The 26,157-nt window shown below is 32.9% G+C and overlaps 1 protein-coding gene across 2 annotated transcripts; it reads right to left on the minus strand.

Annotated features, from left to right (window-relative positions):
- Nucleotides 1–18,660: 18,660 nt before the first annotated feature.
- On the minus strand, nucleotides 18,661–25,935 carry LOC139893236 (uncharacterized). 2 transcript variants are annotated; one of them, XM_071876391.1, is made up of 6 exons: nucleotides 25,860–25,935; nucleotides 23,327–24,400; nucleotides 21,352–22,494; nucleotides 20,553–20,753; nucleotides 20,256–20,420; nucleotides 18,661–19,711 (listed from the first exon to the last, which is right to left on the minus strand). In XM_071876391.1, the coding sequence occupies exons 2-6, from the start codon at nucleotides 24,275–24,277 to the stop codon at nucleotides 18,779–18,781; spliced, it is 3,393 nt and encodes a 1,130-aa protein (XP_071732492.1). In that variant the 5' UTR covers nucleotides 24,278–24,400; nucleotides 25,860–25,935; the 3' UTR covers nucleotides 18,661–18,778. The 2 variants fall into 2 exon arrangements, with proteins under 2 accessions (XP_071732492.1, XP_071732493.1); XM_071876392.1 differs by having other exon boundaries at nucleotides 23,327–24,437; nucleotides 25,860–25,908.
- Nucleotides 25,936–26,157: the final 222 nt, after the last annotated feature.

A 26,157-nucleotide genomic window follows, 5' to 3' on the forward strand; every position in this document is an offset into this window, starting at 1 on the left:
ATAACTGTACAAAATGGAGAAAAAAATATACTCGTGTTATAATTAACTTATAACTACCTTTTGGCTATAGAATACTAATTAAAGAAAAAATAATATGAAACAAGTATATGTGATAATTATATTAAGAATTATATCTCTACACTCTTATCTCTGCACCATACACACATATATATACTACATAATTATCACGGTACAATATTTGAATATTAATATATATGTCATCCATATTTGACTATATTGTTCAACAAAATTGTCTATACATTGCATGTAATTTTTAACACTCCCCCTTGGATAGCAATTTTGTTTTGTTGGAGATCAACAGTAAGTTACTGCCTCGTTAAAAACCTTGCTAAAGAAAACCCAGTGAGAAAAAAAACTTTAGCTAAGGAAAAAAGAGTGCAGCATGGAGTTGACTCCCCCTCAAGTAGACATCGCTTCAGCTGTTACATCTTTTGAACATGTCTCATGCCAATGTTATGAACGTGTGTTCTGAAAATAGCAGTTGGAAGTGCTTTCGTGAAAAGATCAGCAGAGTTTTTGCTGGATTGCACATACCTCATTTCAATCTGGTTGTCCTTAATGAGATTTTGAGTGTATGAGAAGAATCTAGGAGGTATGTGTTTTGTTCGGTCACTTTTGATATACCCTTCTTTTATCTGTGCTATGCAAGCTGCATTATCTTCATAGATAGTTGTTGGACTTTTATCGCGTTCTAGTCCACAAGAATCAGTAATGAATTGTGTCATTGATCTCAACCAAAAACATTCCCGAGTAGCTTCATGTAATGCAATCACTTCGGCATGATTTGATGATGTTGCAACAAGTGTTTGTTTTTGAGAACGCCATGATATTGCGGTACCTCCATTTAGGAATACATATCCATTTTGAGATTTAGCTTTATGTGGATCAGATAAATAACATGCATCTGCATAACCAACCAAATCTTGTTTTGATTCGTTAGAATAAAATAATCCTAAATCAGTAGTTCCTCGAAGGTATCGAAATATGTGTTTGATTCTATTCCATTGTCTTTTGATAGGAGCTGAGCTGAACCTTGCCAACAAATTAACTGCAAAAGAAATGTCAGGTCTTGTACAATTTGTAAGATACATAAGAGCTCCAGTTGCACTAAGATATGGTACTTCTGGTCCCAGGATATCTTCATGATCTTCACAGGGACGAAATGAATCAGTGTCAACATTAAGTGATCTAACAACCATAGGAGTACTTAATGGTTTTGCCTTGTCCATATTGAAACGTTTTAAAATCTTTTCAGTATATGTTGTTTGATGTACAAGTAAACCATTAGGCATATGCTCAATTTGTAAACCAAGGCAATACTTGGTTTTTTCGAGATCTTTCATTTCAAATTCTTTCTTTAGAAGTTGAATGGCTTCATGGATCTCTTTATTTGTACCTATGATGTTAAGATCATCAACATAAATAGCTATGATCACATATCCGGATGTTGTTTTCTTAATGAAAACACATGGGCAAATAAGATTATTGGTATACCCTTTGCTTTTCAAATAATCACTTAATCGTTTATACCACATGCGACCCGATTGTTTCAACCCATATAAAGACCTTTGTAACTTGATTGAGTACATTTCTTTGGGTTTTGCATTGGTTGCTTCTGATACCTTAAATCCTTCAGGTATCTTCATATATATATATCACTATCAAGTGATCTATATAGATAAGCAGTCACAACATCCATGAGATGCATTTCTAAATTTTTAGAAACTGCCAGACTGATTAAGTATCTAAAAGTAATTGCATCCATAACAGGAGAATAAGTTTTCTCATAATCAACTCCTGGTCTTTGAGAAAAACCTTGAGCTACAAGTCTAGTTTTATACCTTGTAACTTCATTTTTCTTATTTCTTTTTTGCACAAAAACCCATCTATATCTCACAGGTTTCACATCTTTAGGTGTGAAAATGATAGATCCGAAAACTTTTCTTTTATTGAGCGATTCAAATTCAGCTCGTATTGCTCCTTTCCAATGATCCCAATCATATCTATTTTGACATTCCATGACAGATTTTGGTTCTGGATCATCATCATCATTCATGATGTCATATGCAACATTATATGAAAATATCTCATCAAGATTTTTCATTTTATTTCGATTCCATAATATTTTTGAATGTGCATAATGGATTGAGAATTCCGTATTGACATTATCAATCTCCTCTGCAGAAGGAGTATTGATTTGTGGTTCTTCTTGAACACTTTCTTTTACCTCATTATCAGCTGATTTTCTTTTTCGAGGATTTTTATCTTTGGAACCAATTGGTCTCCCACGTTTCTGGCGTGGTAAAGACTCAAAAGTGACATTATTGCCAGCTTTTGGAATTTCAATTCGAACAGGAGCATTTGCTGCTGGTATATATGATTTAGTCACTCTTTTCGTATCTGTAAATGCATCATGCAATTTATTCGCAAGTTCTTGCATATGCATTATTTTTTGAACTTCGGTCTCGCATTCTTTTGTGCGAGGATCAAAATACATTAATTGAGGTTCACACCATGAAACGTCATTTTCTTTATTTTTTATTTCTCCCCTTAATCTAGGGAACAATGTTTCATTAAAGTGACAATCAGCAAAACGTGCTGTAAAAATATCATCCGTCATGGGTTCAATATATCTTATGATTGAAGATATTTCATATCCAACATATATTCCCATCCTTCTTTGAGGACCCATTTTAGTGCGTTGTGGTGGTGCGATAGGAACATAAACCGCACAACCAAATGTTCTAAGGTGGAAAATATTTGGCTGATGGCTAAAAGCAAGTTGCAAGGGAGAATATGTATGACTTGCACTTGGTCTAATGCGAATTAATGATGCAGCATGTAAAATTGCATGACCCCATACAGATACGGGGAGTTTTGTTCTCATTATCAATGGTCTAGCTATTAACTACAGTCGTTTAATTAGTGATTCGGCTAAACCATTTTGTGTATGCACATAAGCAACATGATGTTCAACAACAATCTCAATAGACATGCAAAAATCATTAAATGCTTGAGATGTAAACTCACCAGCATTATCCAATCTCACCCTTTTAATAGTATAATCAGGGAAATGTGTTCTCAATTTAATAATTTGAGCAAGAAATTTTGCAAATGCCATGTTTCGACTTGATAATAGACAAACATGAGACCATCTACTAGATGCGTCTATTAGGACCATGAAATATCTAAATGGTCCACATGGTGGATGAATTGGTCCACATATATCACCTTGAATTCTTTCAAGAAACATTGGTGATTCTTTTTCAACCTTAAGAGGTGATGGTCTTATTATCAATTTTCCAAGTGAGCATGATGTACATGGGATAATTGCATCATGAGGGATCTTTTGATCAGTCAATGGATGTCCATGTGTATTTTGAATTATTCTTTTCATCATTGTTGATCCTGGGTGGCCTAATCTTTCATGCCACAGATTGATCATTACAGGATCACATGCCTTTTCATTAACTACCATGTGTGTTTCTGGTACATTTATATATGTATAATGTAAACCAGAACTAAGTCTTAGTAGTTTTTCAATCACATGCTTCTTGTCAGTGATACTTAAATATTTATCATTTTCTGTAGTCACTGACTGATAATCATATCCATTTTGGTATATGTCAGAGAAGCTTAACAAATTTCTATTTGACATGGGAGAAAATAAGGCATTTTTTATCAGGAAATTTATACCATTTGGTAACATGAATTTTGCTTTTTTCATTTCTTTTATTAAATCCGCAGGACCTGATATAGTATGTACCGTTCCTTCTATTGCTTTAAAATTAGTGAAATATTTTTTAGATTTGAGTATAGTGTGTGTGGTACCACTGTCTGCAATACAAAGATCCCCACCATTTGACTGATTTTGCACTCCAGCAGTGTACATCACGAACTTCAAAAATATGATAAACAAATAATGAGTATATAATTCATCAATATATTACATTCAAAAATATGTTATAAATGAAAGTACATAATAAGAAAACATATAGTAAAGTAGATATGGTATAGATCGTAAATCTACATCCATTTATTTGATATGGACATATAATAGGAAATTTATTCATTAAAATAGTCACTTGTTGGCTCAGTGATTTTTGTATCAAGGTCATCCACAAGGTTTGTCTCTTTTCCTTTTCCTTTTTCTTTTAGGGATTCCTGATATTGATTAACAGAATATTGATTTGTTCGACAGTTTTTAGACCAATGACCAATTTTACCACATCGATAACAAGAATCTTCAATATTCTTTGAAGAGCTTCCTTCAACATTATGATTTGTGGGATTGTATGGTGGTTGAAATTTATAATTTTGTGAATTATTATTTCTTTGTCCACGACCACGACCACTGTAACCATTACGACCACGACCACCACCACGACCATTACCATAAGGGTGATTTCGAACATAGTTATGATTTTTATTATTGTTATGGTAATTTCCATGATGATGGTTTTGGCCAATACGACCACGACCTCGCCCACGTCCTCGTCCAGGTGCATTTTTTTTTTATTATTATTATTGTTAATAGCATTAGCTTTCAGGGAATGCTAGCGCACCCGTAGGACGAGACTCTTGATTCTTCATCAGTAATTCTTTATTCACTTCTGCAACTAAGAGATAAGTTTGAAGTTTGGAAAAAGTTTTGTAATTCTGCAATCTTAATTTTTCTTGTATAATAATGTTTGCAGAATGCATTGTGAAGAAAGTTTTCTCCATCATATCAGCATCACTTATTTCTTGACCACAGAATTGAAGCTTTGAACAGATCTTGAACATGGCCGAGCTGTATTCACTTACCTTTTTAAAGTCTTGGAACCTTAGATTTCTCCATTCTTCCATCGCAGCTGGGAGTAATATTTCCTTTTGATTATCGAATCTACTCTTGATACTTTCCCATAAAACATGTGGATCTTTGATAGTGAGATACATATGTTTTAAGGTGATATCAATATGTTTGCGAATAAAAGCAATTGATTTTAATTTATCTTGATCAGGACAAGTATTGTTTTCTTTTAAAGTTTCTAGAATACCCAATGATCCAAGATTTATTTCTACATCCATGACCCATAATGTGTAGTTTGTTCCCGATACGTCTAGGGCATCAAACTCAAGCTTTGATAAGTTTGACATTTTCTATTTTCAAAAAGATGAACAACATAAATTATAATCATAATCAATTTCTAACAACATGAAATTAGAATCATTTTAAATTCATAAGTAGTAAACAACAGAATAATGGTATGATTACAAATAATAAAACCACAAGGGCAGGATAGAATATAGGTTCACCATGTGGTATATTAGCAACAATGATGATAGTTAATATGACCAATACAATAGGAAAAATCATCCTTGTGTGAATCATCTTTACAAAAACTTTTTGAGAGTGGTAATCTGAGAAAATGAAGATTGATTTGTAAAAATGTGAAAGCGGAGATGTTTATTTTATATTTGAAAAAATATAGTCGTTGTAACGTCGTCAGTTGATGTTAACAACCGTTATGTATATATGACCGTTGTAACGTCGTTAGTTGACGTTAATGACTGTTATGTACTCGTTATATTAATAATAATTTTAATAAAAGAATTTTATTAGTATAAATTTGATTACTATAAAATATATTTAGTATAAATACGTTTAGTATAAATACGAAGATTAATAGAATAAACATATTATGCATAAATAATAAATTTAAGAATAAACATTAGTATGCATGAAATAAATAATAATTAATTGCATAAGTAATCATAAATGTTAGATAACATAAATATAAATGTTAGTGAAGTTAATAAGAGTTAGAGTACAGAAATATAATTCAGGCGGTATAACCGACCATATATAACATAAATATAAATGTTAGTTAAGTTAATAAAAGTTAGATGACAGAAATATAATTCAGGCGGTTTAACCAACCATATATAACATAAATATATATGTTAGTGAAGTTAATAATAGTTAGATTACAGAAATATAATTTAGGTGGTATAACCGACCATATATAACATAAATATAAATGTTAGTTAAGTTAATAAAAGTTAGATTACAGAAATATAATTCAGGCGGTATAACCGACCATATATAACATAAATATAAATGTTAGTGAAGTTAATAATAGTTAGATTACAGAAATATAATTTAGGCGGTATAACCGACCATATATAACATAAATATAAATGTTAGTTATGATGATAATAATATTTACCTTACTAATAAATAATAGAAGATATCATTAAAGAATTTTTTTTATTATTATTACCTTGATTAGTGACTTGTACTTGCTTAGATAAGCCTTGATTATACGGAGCACTTCGTGCTGATAACGTGTTATAATTCAGTAGGCTTATAACTACCTTTAGTGGTCTGGTTTTTGGCTATAGAATACTAATTAAAGAAAAGAGAGAATATGAAAGAAGTATATGTGAGAATTATATTAAGAATTGTATCTCTACACTCTTATCTCTGCACCACACACACATATGTATACTACATAATTATCACTGTACAATATTTGAATATTAATATATATGTCATCCATATTTGACTATACTGTTCAACAAAATTGTCTATACATTGCATGTAATTTTCATAACAACTCGTAGTTTTTTTCACTCAGTATATAACTAGTACGGGTTAGGTGTGATGCCCTGTACAAAACCATCATGTACGAATCATCAACAACAGGATCATTACAAGGTCAAACACTATATGCGTTTTCAAAACAAGTTTGCATTCATGGTAAAAGGTGACGTCATAACTAACGTCGAATGTTTTACATCAAAAGTATGCTTCTATGAATAGAAGCAAAGATAATAGTGCGTGACCCTTAGGTCGTTACAAATCATTGTTTTAAAAGTATTAAAGTTTATGAATGCAAGATAAACGTTCATGCGGTGACATCTCTAAAGCAGCGGGTGTCTACAGCAAGACTAGTACAACAGCGGAAGCAAGCAACCTTAAGCACCTGAGAAAAACATGCTTTAAAACATCAACACAAACGTTGGTGAGCTATAGTTTAAGTATAACAGTAATGTAAGGTAGGCCACGAGATTTCAGTGCTACAAAGAGCATTTCAAAACAGTATGTAAAGTATATGTTTAACCGTGGGCACTTGGTAACTAACTTAACGTTTAAAACCCCCTGAAAGTACACTTGGCGAGTGCGTATGTTTACGAAGTATTAAACACCCGTTAAATGCTAGTGCTACTAGCCCGAGTGGGGATGTCAAACCCTATGGATCCATATCTAAGATTCGCTTTCACCGGGTCAAAAACCAATGACTAAACGTTACCGAGCTAAAGGGAATGTTTATGCCGTTGTATAATCCACACATATATAAAGTTTAAGTACTCGTGCCTAGTATGTAAAACGTAAAATGCACATGTATTCTCAGTTTCCAAAATAGTTAAAGTAAAAAGGGATGCTATAACTCACAGTGGAAAAGTAGTAGTAAAGTTGAGTCGGGAAGTAAGCAAGTATGTAGGTCCGGAAAGTCCTCAACCTAAGTCAAAAGTTACTAAGTCAGTAAATCATCCCAATAGGTTTAAAATTATGTAAATTAGGCCTTAAAGGTCATCATTAATCATCATTAAACAAAAAGGTGTAAAGTAAGTTTCGTTCATGAAAAGAGTTTAAAACAAAGGCTGACTTCGATTAGTCACCATGGCCTCTATACCTACTGAAATAAGGTGAGACCAGTGGCCATGGCTCCGTATATGAGTCCTTTAGTTGTGGTAAAAATTCCAAAAGCAAACTCGTCTTCGTTTGACCGTGGCGACGGTCTAAGTGCGAGTAGGTCAGAATTTTCAGCACAACATTAAAAGACATAGTGACACTCGGAGGGCCATAAATCCTAAACCATAACTCGGATTAAGACGAGTCTTAAACGAAAAATTATCTACTCGAACAGTGCTAACTGAAAATCGACTTTAAAGTAGCCCAGGTATTCTGATCAGTTACAAAAAACAGTAAACAGTGGGTTCCAGTGGGTTCTTGGTGCTTGATGTTCATCACGGTTCTCATCCTTGATGCATATAGCTTGAAGTGTACAACTCGTTGACGTGTTTACATCATCTTTACCAATTTTTGACCATCATAACACTAATGCAAGTCTAAGATAAGTAGCACAACTCAATTAAGTGTTGCAAGTAGTTTGATGAACCAAAGTTACATCAAGATCTTAGATCCGACACATACATGAACTCTAAAAGTAATATTAAGCTAAAAACTTGAAAGTAAACTAACTAATCAAGATCTTAAGTTGTAGAAAATAGTTATTAGTTAGATCTTGAAGATCCTAGACCCAAAAGTCTAGATCTAAAGTTATTAAGTTAGATCCTAAGTTATAACACTTGAATCTTTACTTTAATGAAACCATAAGTTATGAAACTTATATTCTCATCTTGTAAAGTGTATGTAAGCTTTCAAGCTTTTGTTTATGACAAAATAAGTAGACCATAAGCTATAGAAACTTAGATCTTTCATAAGTATGTGAAATTGTAACTAGAAAGTTAAACTTCCATGTTCTTGAACTTGTAGAGTTAACTTTAGTTCAAGAAAGTATGAGACCAAGATTAACTAGTAATACTTGATCATTAAGCATTAATCACGAATTTAAAGTACAAGGAAATGAAGAAATAAACTAAATAAACAAGTATAAAGTTCATGGTTGTTCATACTTTAAAGATTCAAGCCAAGATCTTGATCTTTAAGAAAGTAAACTTTAAGTTTACAAACATGAATTCAAGTATGATTTTACAACATGAACTTTCTTTAACAAGTTTTATGGAAGAATAAAAACATAAACTTGATTCTCCTAGGTTCTTTATGTTCTTGAATAACAAGATGTTATGAAGAATAAACTAGAGAGTTTGATTCTTTCAACTAGTAAGTAATTAATAACTAAGAACAAGTAACAAATCAACAACAATGAACAAGTGTTAAGACAAGCAAGGATGATGATGATGTATGTAGGTATGCTACGGTTTTTGCAAGAGGAAAAGAAGAGAAATAAACTTGTTACTTACAAGTCTTGAGAGAAAAGAGAGAAAATGAGAAGTATGGAATGAAGTGTGTGAGAAATGGAATGAGTTACTAGTGCATAAGTTAACAAAATTTGAAACAAAAACACTCTCCAAGACCTACTAAGGCCGACGATTTTCACAAGGAGATGGGAAGGGGAAAAATCCACAAGTTACTTCATGTATTTGGCTCAAAAAGGTGGTTATAAGGTGTGTTTGCATGGGAACAAGGTGTAATGGAACAAGTAACTAGATTCTTCACAACATAATTAATCTAGTTTAGTCTAAGTATGATACTTGCATATTAAGATGGGCTAAATAATCCATGAAGGATGTAGGGTGGGCTTCTAAGTCCATTAACATTAATAAAAGCCCAAGTTCAAGTAATTAACAAATTAATCTAACAAAGCCCAAGTAATTAACTAGTAACCTTAGTTAATTAAAAATGATTAATAACAATTAATCATGAATGTAAATAATATCTTAAATATTATTCGTGGAAAGTTCATGTGTCACAAAGACGTGTCGGGCATTCAAAAGTCAATCATGGTAACAAGTAAATGTAATAACATACATTCATTAAATCACAAGTATTAATAATAAACATTATTAATTAAAGATGAAAAAACCAGGGTTGTTACATCAGGCACGCGCAATGCGGCGAGAGTGTTTGGCCTCTAGCTTTATGTATTTACAAAAGAGAAAACGGGTCATGTGTTAAGCACCGTTGTAGGTGTCGTCGTCTTCAGTGTTTTTTAAAATCTGTTCGGTTCGAACGTAGTTAGTTTCATGTTGTTGATAAAATTATTTCGAGTCCAACGGTGCTGTCGAAAAAATTTAACTCGCGGCGAGGAGGAAGATACGGGATGTCGTTGTGTTTAGCATTTTTTAAAAAGTGTCCATTTCGAACGGGCTTTTTTCGTTTTGTTCATAAAATTATTTCGAGTATGACGCTGCTAAAGAAAAATTTTAACTCGCGGTGAGCGGGAAGATACGGGCTGTCGTTGTGTTTAGCATTTTTTAAAAAGTGCCCGTTTCGAATGTAGTTAGTCTCTTTTTGTTCATAAAAATATTTCAAGTTTAACGGTGCGGTCGGTGAAATTTAACTCGGAGCGAGGAGGAAGATACGGGCTGTCGAAGTGTTTAGGTGAAGTTTTTATTTTAATTTAGAGAATTTACGTTTTAACCCCCTGAAGTTTAGTGTAATTTTTATAAGTTGGTTATAGTTGAGGGGGAGAAAATGTAAAATCCAAGTGTGAAAGGGGCATTGTTGTCATTTTTGCATTGTGCAAGCGACCACAATCCCCATGGGTTTTAGGATATAAAGGGTTAATATTTATTTTGTGTGTATATATATATATATATATATATATATATATATATATATATATATATATATATATATATATATATATATATATATATATTTCATTTGAGTCTTGTAAGTTTGCTTGAAATTTAAGGGATTAATTAGAGCGTAACAATCACATGTGATAAACGCTAGAGGTTCACATGTTCACTCCTTTTTTTTTACCTTTTTTTTCCTTTTTTTTTTAAATTTTAATATGTTGTTAGAAAAAGGTTTAGAAATTAAGATTTAACAATTAGGATTTAGGGTCTAGATTGATTTTTTTACACGAACGGTTAGAGTTTAAAGTTTAGGTTTTTAGGTTTTGGGTTTAGTGTAAGACCTTTTTTTAGACACGTCAGAAAGCTATCCAACATTTTATATTATAAAACGTATTAATAATATACAACCCAAGTTTATTCCAGTGTTACTATACAACAAGTATTATAATTACAAAACATCAGAGTTTAAGCGTGTCAAACATAACTAGACCAAAAGTTAACTTCTCCCATCCCGAGTGTAACACTCCTAACCTGCAGGGGAGGAGATGTGGGGGATTAGCCCGAAGCTAAGTGAATGAAACAATCCTAACAAATATCAGCATACAGTATCAAGTTTTAATACAATTGCATAAACACATCAATTCACATAATCTCAAGGAGACCGGCGGTCTGGCCTGACCATTAACTAATAGCTAATTGGGCTAGAGTTTACCGATACTTCTTTGTTAGTGAATACTTAGTATAGAAATCCATACATAACGAACGTGTCATTTAAATTATACCACCCATACAGTAACATTGAACCAACCTAACAAATCAAGATTGACTCCTTCAGCCTAACAAATCAAGGCTGATAATCACAATGTGCACATAATCATACATATATAACATATATATAGTATATTCAACAATAATATAATCAGGTCGGGGCAAACATGGCAATAGTAGCATAACCCACTACTCTATACAAATATTCGAAAGGATAATTCCACTCACCGATACCAGCACAACTCAGTGGTCTAATATTACTGAGCCTTCATATCCACTTTGTCACCTGAGAATATCATATTCCGAGTTAGAATAGTCTCAATCAATAATATCAACATTCTAATAGTTAAATAGTTTTAACACAATCATATTCATCACATGGGTCAAGGTTGCACTTGACTCATTTATTGCTATTAATCACACATGCATGAGTCCAGTCATGCACGCGCGTGATTATGATAAGTGCACGGATGAAACCAACTAAAGCCCTAATACATGAGATTTCTCAATCACACGCGAATAAAGGCATACGTACGTGTGACTTTTGCCACGCGCATGGGTAACAAAACAAACACGTATGTTTTATATAACTTTTAATAATATTTGAGCTAATTATATTAACGCATCTCGAGCCTGCATCCATTATTTCAAATAATTATTGTAACATCCGGTAACTGTAGTTCAACCCATGTGTCTTACAATAATTATTCTACCATATTTCGATCCATAGCTCGAAAGTCGATAATACATAATGTGTATATACAAGGTTGCAAAATTTGCTATTCGGGGATTAATCGGTCAGAACTTTGGAAGGATTAATCGGCAATTCGGGGATTAATCAGATTGTACTTTATGCATTTAAATATTAAATTTCAGAAATCATATGTGTAAAACTGTAAATATAGAATAAAATCATAAACATAAACATAAACTTTAACATAATTGTCTAAATTTGTTCATTTGATTCAAAAACTATAAATTTCTAGTTTAAATTCATGTTAAAATGCTGACCAATTTTGACTTTGACCGACTTTGATTACCAAATTCGATTTTGATCCATCAATTGACGTTGACCGATTAATTAAATGGATTTTGAAAATTCGGAACAAATTGCTCTTAAAAATAATTAATCGGGGATTGATCGGCGAGTAATCGGGTTTTTTACAACAATGTGTGTGTGTGTGTGTGTGTGTGTGTATATATATATATATATATATATATATATATATATAGTGTTTTAATCAAGAGGGAAGCATTTTTTTGGGGGAAAGTAAATTTTTTTCGTTTTTTTTTTCAGACATCAAGATCACATGAAAATATGAAAATTTAAAAAAGATACTTTGTGATGAATGTTATTACTTTGGCCAAAAAAACGCTCGAAGAGAAAAATTAAAACATGCATCATGAGTAGGGATGGCAAAATGACCCGTACCCGATGGGGAAACCCGAAACCCGTTATAATTGGGCCAGGTCTGACCCGAGTCCGTCGGGTCATGGTACGGGTACGGGGATGGTTACAAAAATGTTTCCGGGTTCGGGTTCGGGTTCGGGTTCGGGTATGGTTTTGGATACAACCCGTTAACCCGACCCGTATACCCGACTCGCATACCCGTATATCCGGTCCGAGGAATTTTAATAATAATTTTTATATAAAATTTTAGTATTAGTATTATATTATTAATGTATGAAAGATTTCTCTTATTTGTTTGAAAACGAGTATAATTTTATTCAATATAATCATATATAACTAGTTTTCGAGATGTAATATGTTATATATTTTGTGTATTTGAGTATTTTAGAAACTTTTCAATCAACTTTTTGTATGTGATATTTTATAATACTTTAAACATGAAGTAGTTAAGTTATTTTTCAATATTTTGATTTGGTAACTTATTGAAAAATAGATAAAGAATGACTAATCGGGTATACCCGTGGGGAAACCCGAAACCCGATAGTATGTAAGTAAATGGGGACCTGACGGGTTTCGGGCCTGGTTTGGGGCGAGGTTTCTTAATCGGGTTCGGGTCTGGGATTACCTAAACCCGACCCAAACCCGACCCGATGCCATCCCTAATCATGAGTAATATTATTATTCTGAGTTTTTTGTTGGGTTTAAAAATTGGGGTTTAGTAATTAGGGTTTAGAAATTATGGTTCAAAACTTAGGGTTTAGCTATTAGGGTTTAGAAATTAGGGTTTAGGGTTTAGAAATTAGGGTTTAGGGTTTAGATTGGATTTTTAACACGAACGGTTTAGAATTTAGGGTTTAGGATTTATGATTTTGGGTTTAGGGACTAAACCCAAAACACTAAACCCTAAATTCTAAATCGGGCAAAATTTTGAAACAAAAAACTTCATATAAGATAAAAGAAAACAACGTTCCAAAAATATTATTAGGAATAACATAACTCATGATGAATGTTATCAATTATTTCTTCGATCGTTTTCCCGCCTAAATAATAACATTCATCATAAAGTGTCTTTTTAAATGTTCATATTTTAATCTAAACTTGATGTGTGAAAAAAAAATTTCGAAAAAAACGAAAAAAAATTACTTTCCCCCAAAAAAATGTTTTCCTCTTAATGATGACCATATATATATATATATATGGGCAAGATCAATGGGGAAGTAACCAATCGGGGGGAAGCAATTTTTTTTTCTTCGTTTTTTTGAATTTTCTTTTTCCGGCATCAAGATCACACGAAAATATGAACATTTAGAAGAGACACTTCGTGATGAATGTTATTATTTAGGCGGGAAAACCATCGACAAAAATAACATTCAAGATAATATTGTTCGTGAAGAATATGAACGGTTTTTTTTTCATGTTTTGTGAAGTAAAATTTAGCCTGATTTAGAGTTTAGGGTTTAGGGTTTAGGTTTTAGTGTTTTGGGTTTATTCCATAAACCCAAAACACCAAACCCTAAACCCTAAACTCTAAACCGTTCGTGTTAAAAACTCAATCTAAATCCTAAATCTAAACCCTAAACCCTAAATTTCTAAACCCTAATATCTAAACCCTATAAACCCTAATATCTAAACCCTAATATCTAAACTCCAATAGCTAAAACCTCAAAATACGCTCGAAACACACGATAATTTTTATATATCACTTCTTCGAGCGTTTTCCTGCCAAAATAAAAACATTTATCACAAAGTGTCTATACTAAATGTTCATATTTTCATCTCATCTATTATGTTCGTGAACAAAGTTTTTTCAAAAAACGAAAAAAAAAAAATTGCTTCCCCCCGAATGGTTACTTCCAACTTGATCCTACCACTATATATATATATATATATATATATATATATATATATATATATATATATGTGTGTGTGTGTGTGTGTGTGTGTGTGTGTGTGTGTAGGATCAAGTGGGAAGTAACCAATCGGGGGGAAGCGAAGGGAAGCAAAAACTTTTTTTTTTCTTTTTTTGAAAAAACTTTGTTCACGAACAATATATATGGGATGAAAATATGAAAATTTAATAAAGACACTTTGTGATAAATATTTTATTTTGGCGGAAAAACGCTCGAAGAAGTAATATATAACAATTATCGTGTTTTTCGAGCGTATGTTGAGATTTTAGCTATTAGGGTTTAGATATTAGGGTTTAAAAATTTAGGGTTTAGGGTTTAGATTTAGGGTTTAAATTTAGGATTTAGATTGAGTTTTTAACACGAACGGTTTAGAGTTTAGGGTTTAGGGTTAGGGTTTAGGGTTTGGGGTTTTCGATTTATGGAATAAACCCAAAACACCAAACCCTAAACCCTGAACCCTAAACTCTAAATCGGGCTAAATTTTACTTCACAAAACATGAAAAAAACGTTCACATTCTTCACGAACAATATTATCTTGAATGTTATTTTTGTCGATCGTTTTCCCTCCTAAATAATAACATTCATCACGAATTGTCTTTTCTAAATGTTCATATTTTCGTGTGATCTTGATGCCGGGAAAAAAAATTCCAAAAAAAACGAAAAAAAAATAATTTTTTGCTTCTCCCCGCTTCCCCCCGATTGGTTACTTCCCCATTGATCCTGCCCCTATATATATATATATATATATATATATATATATATATATATATATATATATATATATATATATATATATACACACACACACACACGCAAGTCTCATAATAAAAGCACATAGCTTGTATCTAATAAAGTGCAATTAAGCATATATATTAGTTATATAAAATGGTACAAGAACACTCACTTTGCGATCTTTTCTAATGATATCGGCATACTTATGAAGTCAATACTTCTACCCTTTGAACTTCAACGCCTCATTATTATTTCACTAGTAGTGTGTTTACGTATTGATAAAAGTAAAAGGGATGATTTTTGGTGATTTTAGTGTGATTCAACATAATAAATGTTTTAGGTTATTGGATTACTTGGTTGAGAGTGGAATTGATTGCTTGATACTCTACACGAATCCGGGAAGTGTGGAGTACACATTCGTAAAGAGTTAGACCAATCACTTAGTGTATAGTTGAGCTTGGATGATCTATGTAGTGCTTAAAATGGCTGATCCACAAAAACCAGGCTTAGGCCGCGCCGTGGCTTTTGTAGGTGCGTATATATATATATATATATATATATATATATATATATATATATATATATATACATACATATATATATATATATATACATATATATATATATATATATATATATATATATATATATATATATATATATATATATATATATATATTACGATTTTCTTCTTAGAACATTAGCCATGTCCATTCGAAACTCCATACCCACGAATTCTGGACCATTACTTAATGTGCTTAGTGGATAGAAGAGAAAACAGAGCATAAAGCTTCGAAGTTTTTATTTCGTTTAGAAAAATTAACGCGTAACGTTTTCATTTTAAAAATTTAAATAGATACTAATCGTTTTAAATATCAATTGCGTCACTAGGCGTAAAAGGTCCCTTTTTGTCCGATCTTCTCGTTTTCAATCAAAATAAGCAAAAAAAATTCTCAATGTACCTAAATACAGTGTTACATGAAGAAAAAGTATCAAAATGATATTTAAATTTGTAATTCGTGCACTATCCTTGTCAGGGTTTCTATTCTTCCCGTCGCGGCACCTAGTGTAATTTTGGATCAGACATTTTGGTTGTTTCAGATTTTGGAACGAAGCACTAAGACGCGCCGCGGCCGTATGAGGCGCGACGCTGTTCAAAGGGTGAACTGGTTACCGAGGAAACTAGCAAAGTTGGATATCAGGTACATTGTTGAGCCGCGACGTGGCTCTTCTAGCCACGACGAGGCTTAAAGCGTGGAAACAGAACTGGTGTCTTTTTTACCCAAAAGGCATGTTGGTCCAAAACGTTGCTTATCATTTCCTGGTGCTTTTTTTTTTTTTTTTTTTTTTTTTACCAAATAAGTGGTGTTGTTTCCGAAGAGATGTATCATTTCATTATGGTTACATATGAAAAGTTGTGACTCTTCATTCACACCTTTTTGTCAACTATAAATAGAATGCTTCTTCATTTGAAGAAAGGTTCCAGATTTTTCCTTCTCTTACACTTTAACATACTAACAAACATTCTCTGCATTATATTTTTGCAAGAACAACTTTTCTTGGTCTAGAAAAGAATGTTGAACTAGTCTTATCCTAACATTGATTTCGTGCAACCCAAGATCAATAGGGGCGAAATACTTTATTGAGAAAGTATTTCACGATTCTAGTTTGAGTCCGATTACATTATTCTATTGAGCAATCCATATTTCCTAACAATGAGTAGACGAATGAATCCGTATATAGATAGTAGCCGGAAGTAAGCGAACAAGCAGTCTATTCACTAAAACACTCGAGTGTTCTATGCAAGTTGGTATGTACGTGTCGTCAATTAGTTTTACGTGGCTTCGTTCTTGTTAAAACTTATCATGGAAGTAATAACAAGCACCTTAGTCATTCTTACTCATCTTTGGAGATAAATTCAAACGTATTTCATAGTTGTTTATATATCTATGTGGAACTTGCTAGTTAATCCATATATCCCACATGCATATTTATTTAATTAAATTTTGAATTCAACCTTTATAAATAAACTATATTGAAGTTAAATAACTAAAAGCACTAAAAACTAATGGGAACTATACATATACATATACCACATATAGGCATGCATATGCATACTTATTTATATTAAAAAATCATTAATTATATTAATTATGATATATATTTTAACTGTTATCTAAAACACCATATCTTTCGTTAGACACTCCTAACAAAATCCAATTCGATCAAACATATATTTTACGTGACCATCGTTACAAAACGAATTCATTTCACCATTTAATAAATTATTCACACATAATTATATTTAATTTTTTTAATTTATTTCTATCAATTAACCATAATTTGTATATAACATGTAAATTAGATACTAAATATCATACAAAGTTACCTATTTCACGTAGGCTAATAATTAGGGTGTTACAAATCTACCATCATTAAGAAGATTCTGTTCTCGAAATCTGGCTGTTCTTAAACAATTAAGTTTTTTTTTTTTTTTTTTAACTCTCATCATAGTCATTGCTTTCAAAATCAAGTTTAAACCCAACTAAGTTATATGTTCACTAAAATTATTAAAATCGGTTTAATCAAAGTCGTGAGACCTTTCAGCCCGACAGTGTAGTCGATTCGTCTAGTACTCTAGCAAGGTCAATAGCTTAAAGAAGAACCGCCAAACACAAATTCACTAGGGTTTCTAAATTTTATCATAAATCCTTCGAAGAGTCATCAAAAGACAAATCTTTATCACACACAATGGACAACGAGATTTCAATTAGATACATCTGAATCAATTCACTTAGATAAATCATTTGAGTTATTGTAATAAAACGCACATTCATAGACAATCCGTCAACTATCACCCAAATCATATCATTTGAGTTATTCCATCACACTTTTAAAGGAATGACAATTTCTTTAAATGGTGAAGTGTTAAGATTCCAATGGAATCTAATACCTTTGAATTTTGTGAACTAAACACACCATACAATGAAATTCAATTCCAATTTCATTAGAATCCCAATCCCATGAGATTCTGTCAACCAAACCAAAGTGAACCTAAGGCTGTGTTCCAGAGTATTTAATTGAAGGAAAGTGAATGAAATGAAAGGGAGGGAAAGTGGATCAGCCCAAATTGAAAGGAAGAGGTAGAAGAGAAATTAGACTAAAAAACACTTCCAAATCATTTCTCCTCTCTCTCAAAAAAAAAAAAACTTAGGAACACCATTTCTTTAAATTTCCCTTTCCCTTCATTTCATTTCCCTTCAAGTTTCAACTTGGGAACAAAGCCTAAGTTTCATTGTCAAAGAAAAAGTAAACAATTTGTGCCCATTTTAGGCATGCAGTTCCGTCTTTAAAGTGTTGGGGGAAAAAGACTTTTCAGGCTAGAAGGAAAGGAAAAAAAAAAAACATTGATATATAAAGGAAATGTCAAATAAGCTTTCATTTCGCCAACCAACACTACTTTGAGTTTCACAAACATAATATAAGCGTAATTTAGTCATGCCATAAGATGAAATAGAGTAACGGTGCTCCAGAAATTTCAGCAACACTAAGGTAAATCTCACAAACCATTAATTAACCCCAGCTCGGTTTCAATCTTTGCCCATTGGCTCGCATCAATTTGGGTAAGGAACAAACTCTTCAACTGTCCATACTCAAAAGAAAACTGTGCATCCATGACTGCCCTTAAGCTCTCGGGTATCAATTCCATAACTGATTTGATCTCAGGCCCAATTGAGCGAATCAATTCATAATCTGGATTCCCACTCTCAACTTGTACTTTCAGTTCTGCTATTTTGGACTTAATGACATATGACATCAATTTCTCTTGATCCAAATTTGCTACCTCTAGCATTTGTATCTTTGCCTTCTGCTCTGCAATCACATTATCTTGCAACTGTATTTTGGCCTTCTGATTGATAGATACTTGATCTAGCATCTCTATTTTAGCCTCAAACATCACTTTCTGTTTTGTGATAACTTGATCTTGCATCTGTATTTTAGCCTCAAACATTTCCTTATGCTTTTTGATAACTTGATCTTGCATCTGTCTTTCATCCTCAAACAATGCCTTCCGCCCGGTAATAACTTCATCTTGCATCTGTATTTTAGCATTCTGCTTTATGATAACTTGATCTAGCATCTGTATACGAGCCTCAAACATTGCCTTTTGCTTTGTAATAGCTTGCTCTAGCACCTTTATATTCGACTCTTGCTTAGTATTAACTTCATCTTGGATCTGTATTTTCGACTCGAACATTGCCTTTTGCTTTGCAATAGCTTCATCTATCTGTAAATTCACCTCAAACATAGCCTCTTGATTAGTAATAGCTTGATCTTGCATCTGTATGTTTGCATCCAACATTTCATTCTCTTGGGTTATTATTATAGTATCAGCTGCTGGTTGTTGTTTTTCTAAATCCAACTTGGCCATCTTTTTAGCCGTTGCATCATCATCATCATGTACCTGTTGGCTAGACCTCTTATGCGGTACCTACAACGGGAAAAAAAATCCATTACAAAAAAAATTGATGTTACATTAATAAGTGCATATAGATTGTATAGACTTACTATAAGTAAGTAAACGAAACAACTTCAAAATGCTGCAGAGGCGACTCTACCTTGAAGGGAGTGGGGTCCTATGACCCCACTAGTGGAAAAAATTTTTATACGATGTATACTTCAAATTGTACAGGACACCACTAAATTTAAGTATAGGACCCCATACATTTTTAAAATTTGTGTTTTTTTAGAGGTAAATAACCACTAAAGTACCCTTCAAATATAATTAGCCTTAGAAAAAAAATTTAGGACCCATTGGCATTTCATCCTAGAATCGCCACTGAAATGCTAAATGTGTATAAGAAATAATAAGTACATATAGATAGTTTATTCTTGCTAAAAGTGAGTAAACAATTCAACTTCACATTGCTAAATGTGAACAAGTAATAGAATTGTTCCCACTAGTAGCTGTGTAATAAAAGTTAAAAAATAAATAAAATAAAAAAGGAGATTAAAAGTAATCAATTTGCAATTACTTTATCTTGCATTTCTATTTCTATTTCTATTTCAGCATCAAACATCTCCTTTTGCATTGCAGTAACTTGATCTTGCGTCTGTATTTTTGTCTGTAACATTCTGTTCTCACTTATAGTATTTGGTACTTTTGTTTCTGCTTCCAACATTGCGTCATCATGTATGTTCTGCAAACAAAATAGATTGCTATACATAATAAACAAAAATAGATTCCAACTAGTGGGAGCTGAACATATGTTCAAGGTGTTTTTCAACGTTTAATTTTTCACGGGGAGTTAAATATGAACAATTGTATTCACCTGAGGATAATCTATAATGAAAGTGGCATCTGGAGACTTGTCAATAAAGTAGTTTTTCAGTTGAACGGGTACAACTATATGTTCTCGTCTTGTTGGGCTGTCCTCATATCTTATCTCCAGAAAGGTATTCATCTTCAAACACTTTAAGTTATTGAATGGACAAGGTTCAACCAACAATTGATCCACACATGATGAAAGAGCCTTGGTACATATATTATATACAAAAAGAAACACAAACTTTCAACACTGTGACCATATGTGTACAAAAGGATAGTTTGCAACATAACTACTACAACAAAACATTTTTATTTCGTTACACATCGGCATCAAGGAGTAACATTATATATTAGATAGGTTACGCTTGGCGACTTGCCAATAATTCATCCTTTGGATGATAAACTTCTATATCATGTAATAGACCAGTTTAAAGTAAAATTGTTGTCCTCATCTTTATTCCAAACATAATTAAACTACTATACTTTAAAGGCATATCCATTGTATGCACCAAAACATCAAAATGGTGTAATATTTGGTGTAGACCTTTTCCAACCAAGACACAAAAATGGTGAAAAAATTTAGTGCAACAATACTTAATACCCAATGTTACACCAAATTTTGTGTAATACTATTCACTACACGGAGTAAAGCATTTTCATGGTTTGTGGGTATACTTTGTATGAAGAAAAGGTTTGTGTTTATAAAAACTAAATGGCATTGTAAAAAAGCTTTAAAAAGATTTTTAGATAGGAGATGCTCTTAGTAACACATATAAGAAATTACTAATGGCATATTTGTATACCTTAATGACGTACGGATCTAGGATAAGAAATTTGGCGGTGTGGAGTTTCTGGAATACACCGAGTAGTTTGGAAGCACATTTCTTCTTTTCCGATAGATAATTCATCTGAGGCCATGAGAGATTCACTTTTTTAAGAGAATTAAAGCCCCGTGTAGTAGACTTAGGCAAAGAATCACGGCAGTAGAGTACAACAATAGAGTCAACAGATGCGGTCAGATACTGAAGCTCATGAGCAACCACGTTCAGAACTTTTGGGTGACCGTAACTGTAACCAAATGTGACTGAAAGACTAGAAAGTTGTGGGGCACAAATATTTAATTCTTCCAAGCCGTTCATGCTGATCCGGCATAAGGTGAGGTCCTTTAGGTTCGTACACTTGGAAAAAAGGTTGATTTGTTTATTTTTACCACCATCTAAGTCGAAATTGCTCAAATTCAACTTTTCCAAAGATGGAAAGTCCCAACCTGATTCTGATATGTTGCATCTTGCAAGACTCAAGTTACGATAACACTCAACTGCAAGGGTGAGATCCACGAGAGACCGGCAATTGAAAAGAAACTGTGGGAATTCAACATGTTTTGTACCGGACCATACTAAAGTCAGTCGCCTGACGTTATGCGAGCAAGCATAGTTCACAATACTTCTGCCAGTTAATTGATTAGCTACTCCCCGGCATCTTAGCTCCAATACAGAAACTTCTCTATGATGGTTGCGATGTAATAAAGCATGATTTGCAAATTTATTAAAACTATGCATATCGGGAAACTCGTAACTATCTAAGTTTAGTTGAGGTAATAAAGTCCAAACAAGCTTCCATTTTTTTGACAATGAACTAGTTTGCATAGCATATTTCAAGTCAAGAAAAGAGAGAATGTGATGTATAATTTCATCTGGTAAGTAGCTTATTCTATCTTCTTCTGTCACAATACTTGTTCTCTCAACCTGAGGATAATCTGTAATGAAAGTGGCAGTTGGAGACTTGTCAAGAAAGTAGTTTTTCAGTTCAACAGGTACAACTACATGTTCGTGTGTTGTTTCTCTACGGCCATTTCTTGTCTCGAACATCGTATTCATCTTCAAACACTTTAAGTTATTGAAAGGACAAGGTGCAAGCAACAATTGATCCATGCATGATGAAAGAACCTTGGTACATACAAATACAAAAAAAGAAAAGAAAACTTTCAGCACTATGTTCATACATGCACAAAAGGAAAAAATGCAAAATGATGTAGACAGGTTACGCTTGGCGACTTGCACCAAAAGACCAAAATTTGGAGCAATATTTTATCGTATACACTAAACTCTAAATGCATTTATATTGTATTTCATTCTTTAAAAAACAGTTATATTCAAAACATAACTAAACTACTAAACTTTGAAGGCATCTCCATTGTATGTACCAAAAGACCAAAGTGGTGTAAAATTTGGTGTAGACCTTCTCCAAACAAGACACCAAAATGGTGGAAAAACTTGGTGCAACTAAATTAATAACCCCATGTGACATTTAATTTCTTTTTACCGGAGAAATTTAGATCCAAAAAAATCTTAAAAGGTTACAGGTGATACAGACCAACGTCGACGATCTAATAGAAAATGCCAATTATTGATGCATTCACCCACCCATGTCATTGTACGTCTTAACCGAAGGTGTAAACATCTGATGCATACCTTTATGTAAACAAAAATTAATTTAGAGCATCTCCGGTGAAGCTCTTTTCTATATAAAAAGCTTTAGAAAGCTTTTATTTCCAAAAGCTTTAAATTTCTAAGCTTTTAGAGTAAAGCTATTTTTTATAGGTTTGTGAGTATACTTTTTGTATGAAGAAAAGCTTTATGTCACTAAATTTAGAGCTTTTTTTGAAAAATTTTTGCTATAAAAACTAAATGGCATAGTAAAAATCATTTAGAAGTCTGTTACATTGAAGATGCTCTTAATAACATGTGTAACAACTTTACTTATGACATAACTTTATACCTTAATGATGCACGCATCAAGGATAAGAAATTTGGCAGTGTACAGTTTCTGGAATACACCGAGTAGTTGAGAAAGACATGTCTTCTTTTCCGATACATAATAACTTTCAGGCCATGAGAGATTCACTTTGTCAAGAGAACCGAAGCCCTCTTGACAATGAAGTACATCAATAAAGTCAACAGATGCGGTCAGATTCTGAAGCTGAGGAGCAACCACGTTGAAAACCTTTGGGTAAAGTTCACAAAATGTGACTGAAAGATTAGAAAGTTGTGGGACACAAAGATTTAATTCCTCCAATCCATTCATGTTCATCCCATGTAAGGTGAGGTCCTTTAAGTTCAAACACTTCGAAAAAAGTTTGATGCGCTTACTTTTACCAACATCTAATTCGAAATTGCTCAAATTCAACTTCTCCAAAGCTGGAAAGTAGTCCCAATCTGATTCTGATGTGTAGCATCTTGGAGTACGATCCTCGATTGCAAGGGTGAGATCCTTGAGAGCCCGACAACCGAAAAGAAACCATGGACATTGTTGGTGTTTTGTACCGGACCATATTAAAGTCAGTCGCCTAACATTATGAAAGCCAGCATACTGCACAATATTTCTAACAGTAGTTTCCCATACACCACTTATGTTGTATTGGGTTTTGTTGTGGTTTGTTGTGGTAGTAGTTTGCGTTTGCGTAGCTGCTCCCCTGCATCTTAGTTCCAGTACAGAAACTTCACTAAGATTGTTGCGATGTAATAAAGCATGGTTCACAAATTTATTAAAATGCGACGCATTGGAAAACTTGTTACTATCTAAGTTAAGTTGGGGTAATAAAGTCCAAACAAGCTTCCATTTTTTAGACAATGCACTAGTTTGCATAGCATACTTCAAGTCAAGAAAAGAGAGAGTGTGATGTATAATTTCATCTGGCAAGTAGCTTATTCTATCTTCTTCTGCCATCATACTTGTTCTCTTAATCCATAATTTTACAAGTGTAACCTCTATAGTCGGTTAAACCCTTCAATATTCTTTCAGAAAGTTTGAAATTTACTCAAACGTTGTTGTGTACGCTTCAATTCAAGGTGCCTGATGTTATATTCAATTATTCATGTACATCAGTGAACTGAAAAAACCAAAATAATATACTTAATCTCATCAAATACTGTTGCAGGATAAAGATATATAAGAAAAAGAGAGAAACAAAGTGTTGCTATGAACTTCTCACTCGCAGTTATTTGAGAACAGACTCATACACATCGTGCATACAACTATCCTAAGTGGGACTTGCACCCCTAATAAGTTTTTAGTGTATATTTATACATAGGGTGAGTTCATTTTATACCCTTCCAAACTTGAGACTCATTAAACTAACCAAAATGGACCCTTGGCTAACAAATTGATGTTACAGAAGGCTCTGAGCATGTGCGATTATTTGTGTAAATTTCACTTATATAATCACACATTCCTTAATAAGTAATTACTACAAATTACAAGTCACTAGAGTCAATATAGGCCATCCATCCAATTATATATGTAAAGATAAGTACTGATCCTTTAAGAAGTTTTAACTTGAAATTATAGGGACCAGACAGTGTTAGCCCTAAAAATCCACTAGTAAATTCTAGTAGCATATTTACAACTGCATATATCCTAAATGTATAAAGCAAAATCATTTTATACAAAATGAAACATTAATCACACAACAAAAGATCAAAGGTTAGTCAATTTCATATTTATTTCTATTCTTTATAAAAGTGAGTGATTCATTCGTTCACAGCAGCTTGTTTCCTCATATCCAAGGTTGTAAAAATCGCGAATCGGAGACGCATCGGTCGAGACCTAAAAAGGACGCGACGGCCGAGTCGGGGACGCGTCGGTGACGCATCGGTCGTTGACCAACGTTGACTTTATAAATAATTTCTTGAATATATATTTATATATGTATAAAATAGTTGATTCTGTACCATAAATTTCTTAAATGGGAACTTGAATTTAAATACAATCAAACTTCAAACTCAATTAATGTTACTGAGTACATAATCAGTAAGGACACAGAGAAAAAGGCGGCCCAAAAAATGAAAACGAACCCTGATTTTAGAAACATATCACATCTTGACGAAAATTTGACTGATTTTGACTGTTTTTGACCAACTTTGAACGTCTTTTACAGACTTTGACCGAACTTTTAGCTTTGACCGCCTTTTGAGTCGTTTTCAGGAAAACGGGACGGAGAACCCAAAAAAACGACGCATCGGCCGACGCGTCGGCCAAGTCGGCCGACTTATACAACACTGCTCATATCTACAGGTAACCAATGTCGACCTAAAATTTATAAGGTTCATGACAAACATAACTGAAGAGCGTAGACTCATTTTTACTACATTATCTAAATTGTAACTCTAATGGTAGATGATATCGATCGATCGATAATATGATGATTACATATTTGTATCTGAATAAAAGTGCTGTAAAATCTAACGATATCAAAATTTAAAAAGTTTGATAATTTAATCGGGAGAAACAGAAGATGAAGAAGGGAGCTTACTGTTTACAACTCAGTAGTACACAACGAAGCCACTGCAATTCTCCATTTTTTAGGGGTTGGAGGAATTGGTGATTTAGGGCTAGCATTCAGCGTAAGAAATACGAGTAAAAGGTTATGATTTTTTCACTCAGTATATTTCGTGTATATTACCCGGTGAGTCCCACTCTTTTAATTAACTTTTCCATATTCTAAACTAGATAATCCCTTATATTTAATTGTCACAAATAAATGTATTGAAAAACTAGCGAAATGACACGTGAAACCACGAGTTTCTTTAAACGAAACAGTTTAATAATAT

Source organism: Rutidosis leptorrhynchoides, chromosome 2 (assembly GCF_046630445.1).
Source record: "Rutidosis leptorrhynchoides isolate AG116_Rl617_1_P2 chromosome 2, CSIRO_AGI_Rlap_v1, whole genome shotgun sequence".
Classification (NCBI taxonomy): Eukaryota; Viridiplantae; Streptophyta; class Magnoliopsida; order Asterales; family Asteraceae; genus Rutidosis; species Rutidosis leptorrhynchoides.

Bases quoted from the DNA above. Each gene is read 5' to 3' on its own strand.
- LOC139893236 (XM_071876391.1), bottom strand. From the start codon at position 24,277: ATGATGGCAGAAGAAGATAGAATAAGCTACTTGCCAGATGAAATTATA. The intron at 20,754-21,351 runs GTATACAAATAT...ATATGTACCAAG, and splicing joins TAGATCCGTACGTCATTAAG to GCTCTTTCATCATGTGTGGA. The intron at 20,421-20,552 runs GTGAATACAATT...TTTTGTTTGCAG, and splicing joins TCATTATAGATTATCCTCAG to AACATACATGATGACGCAAT.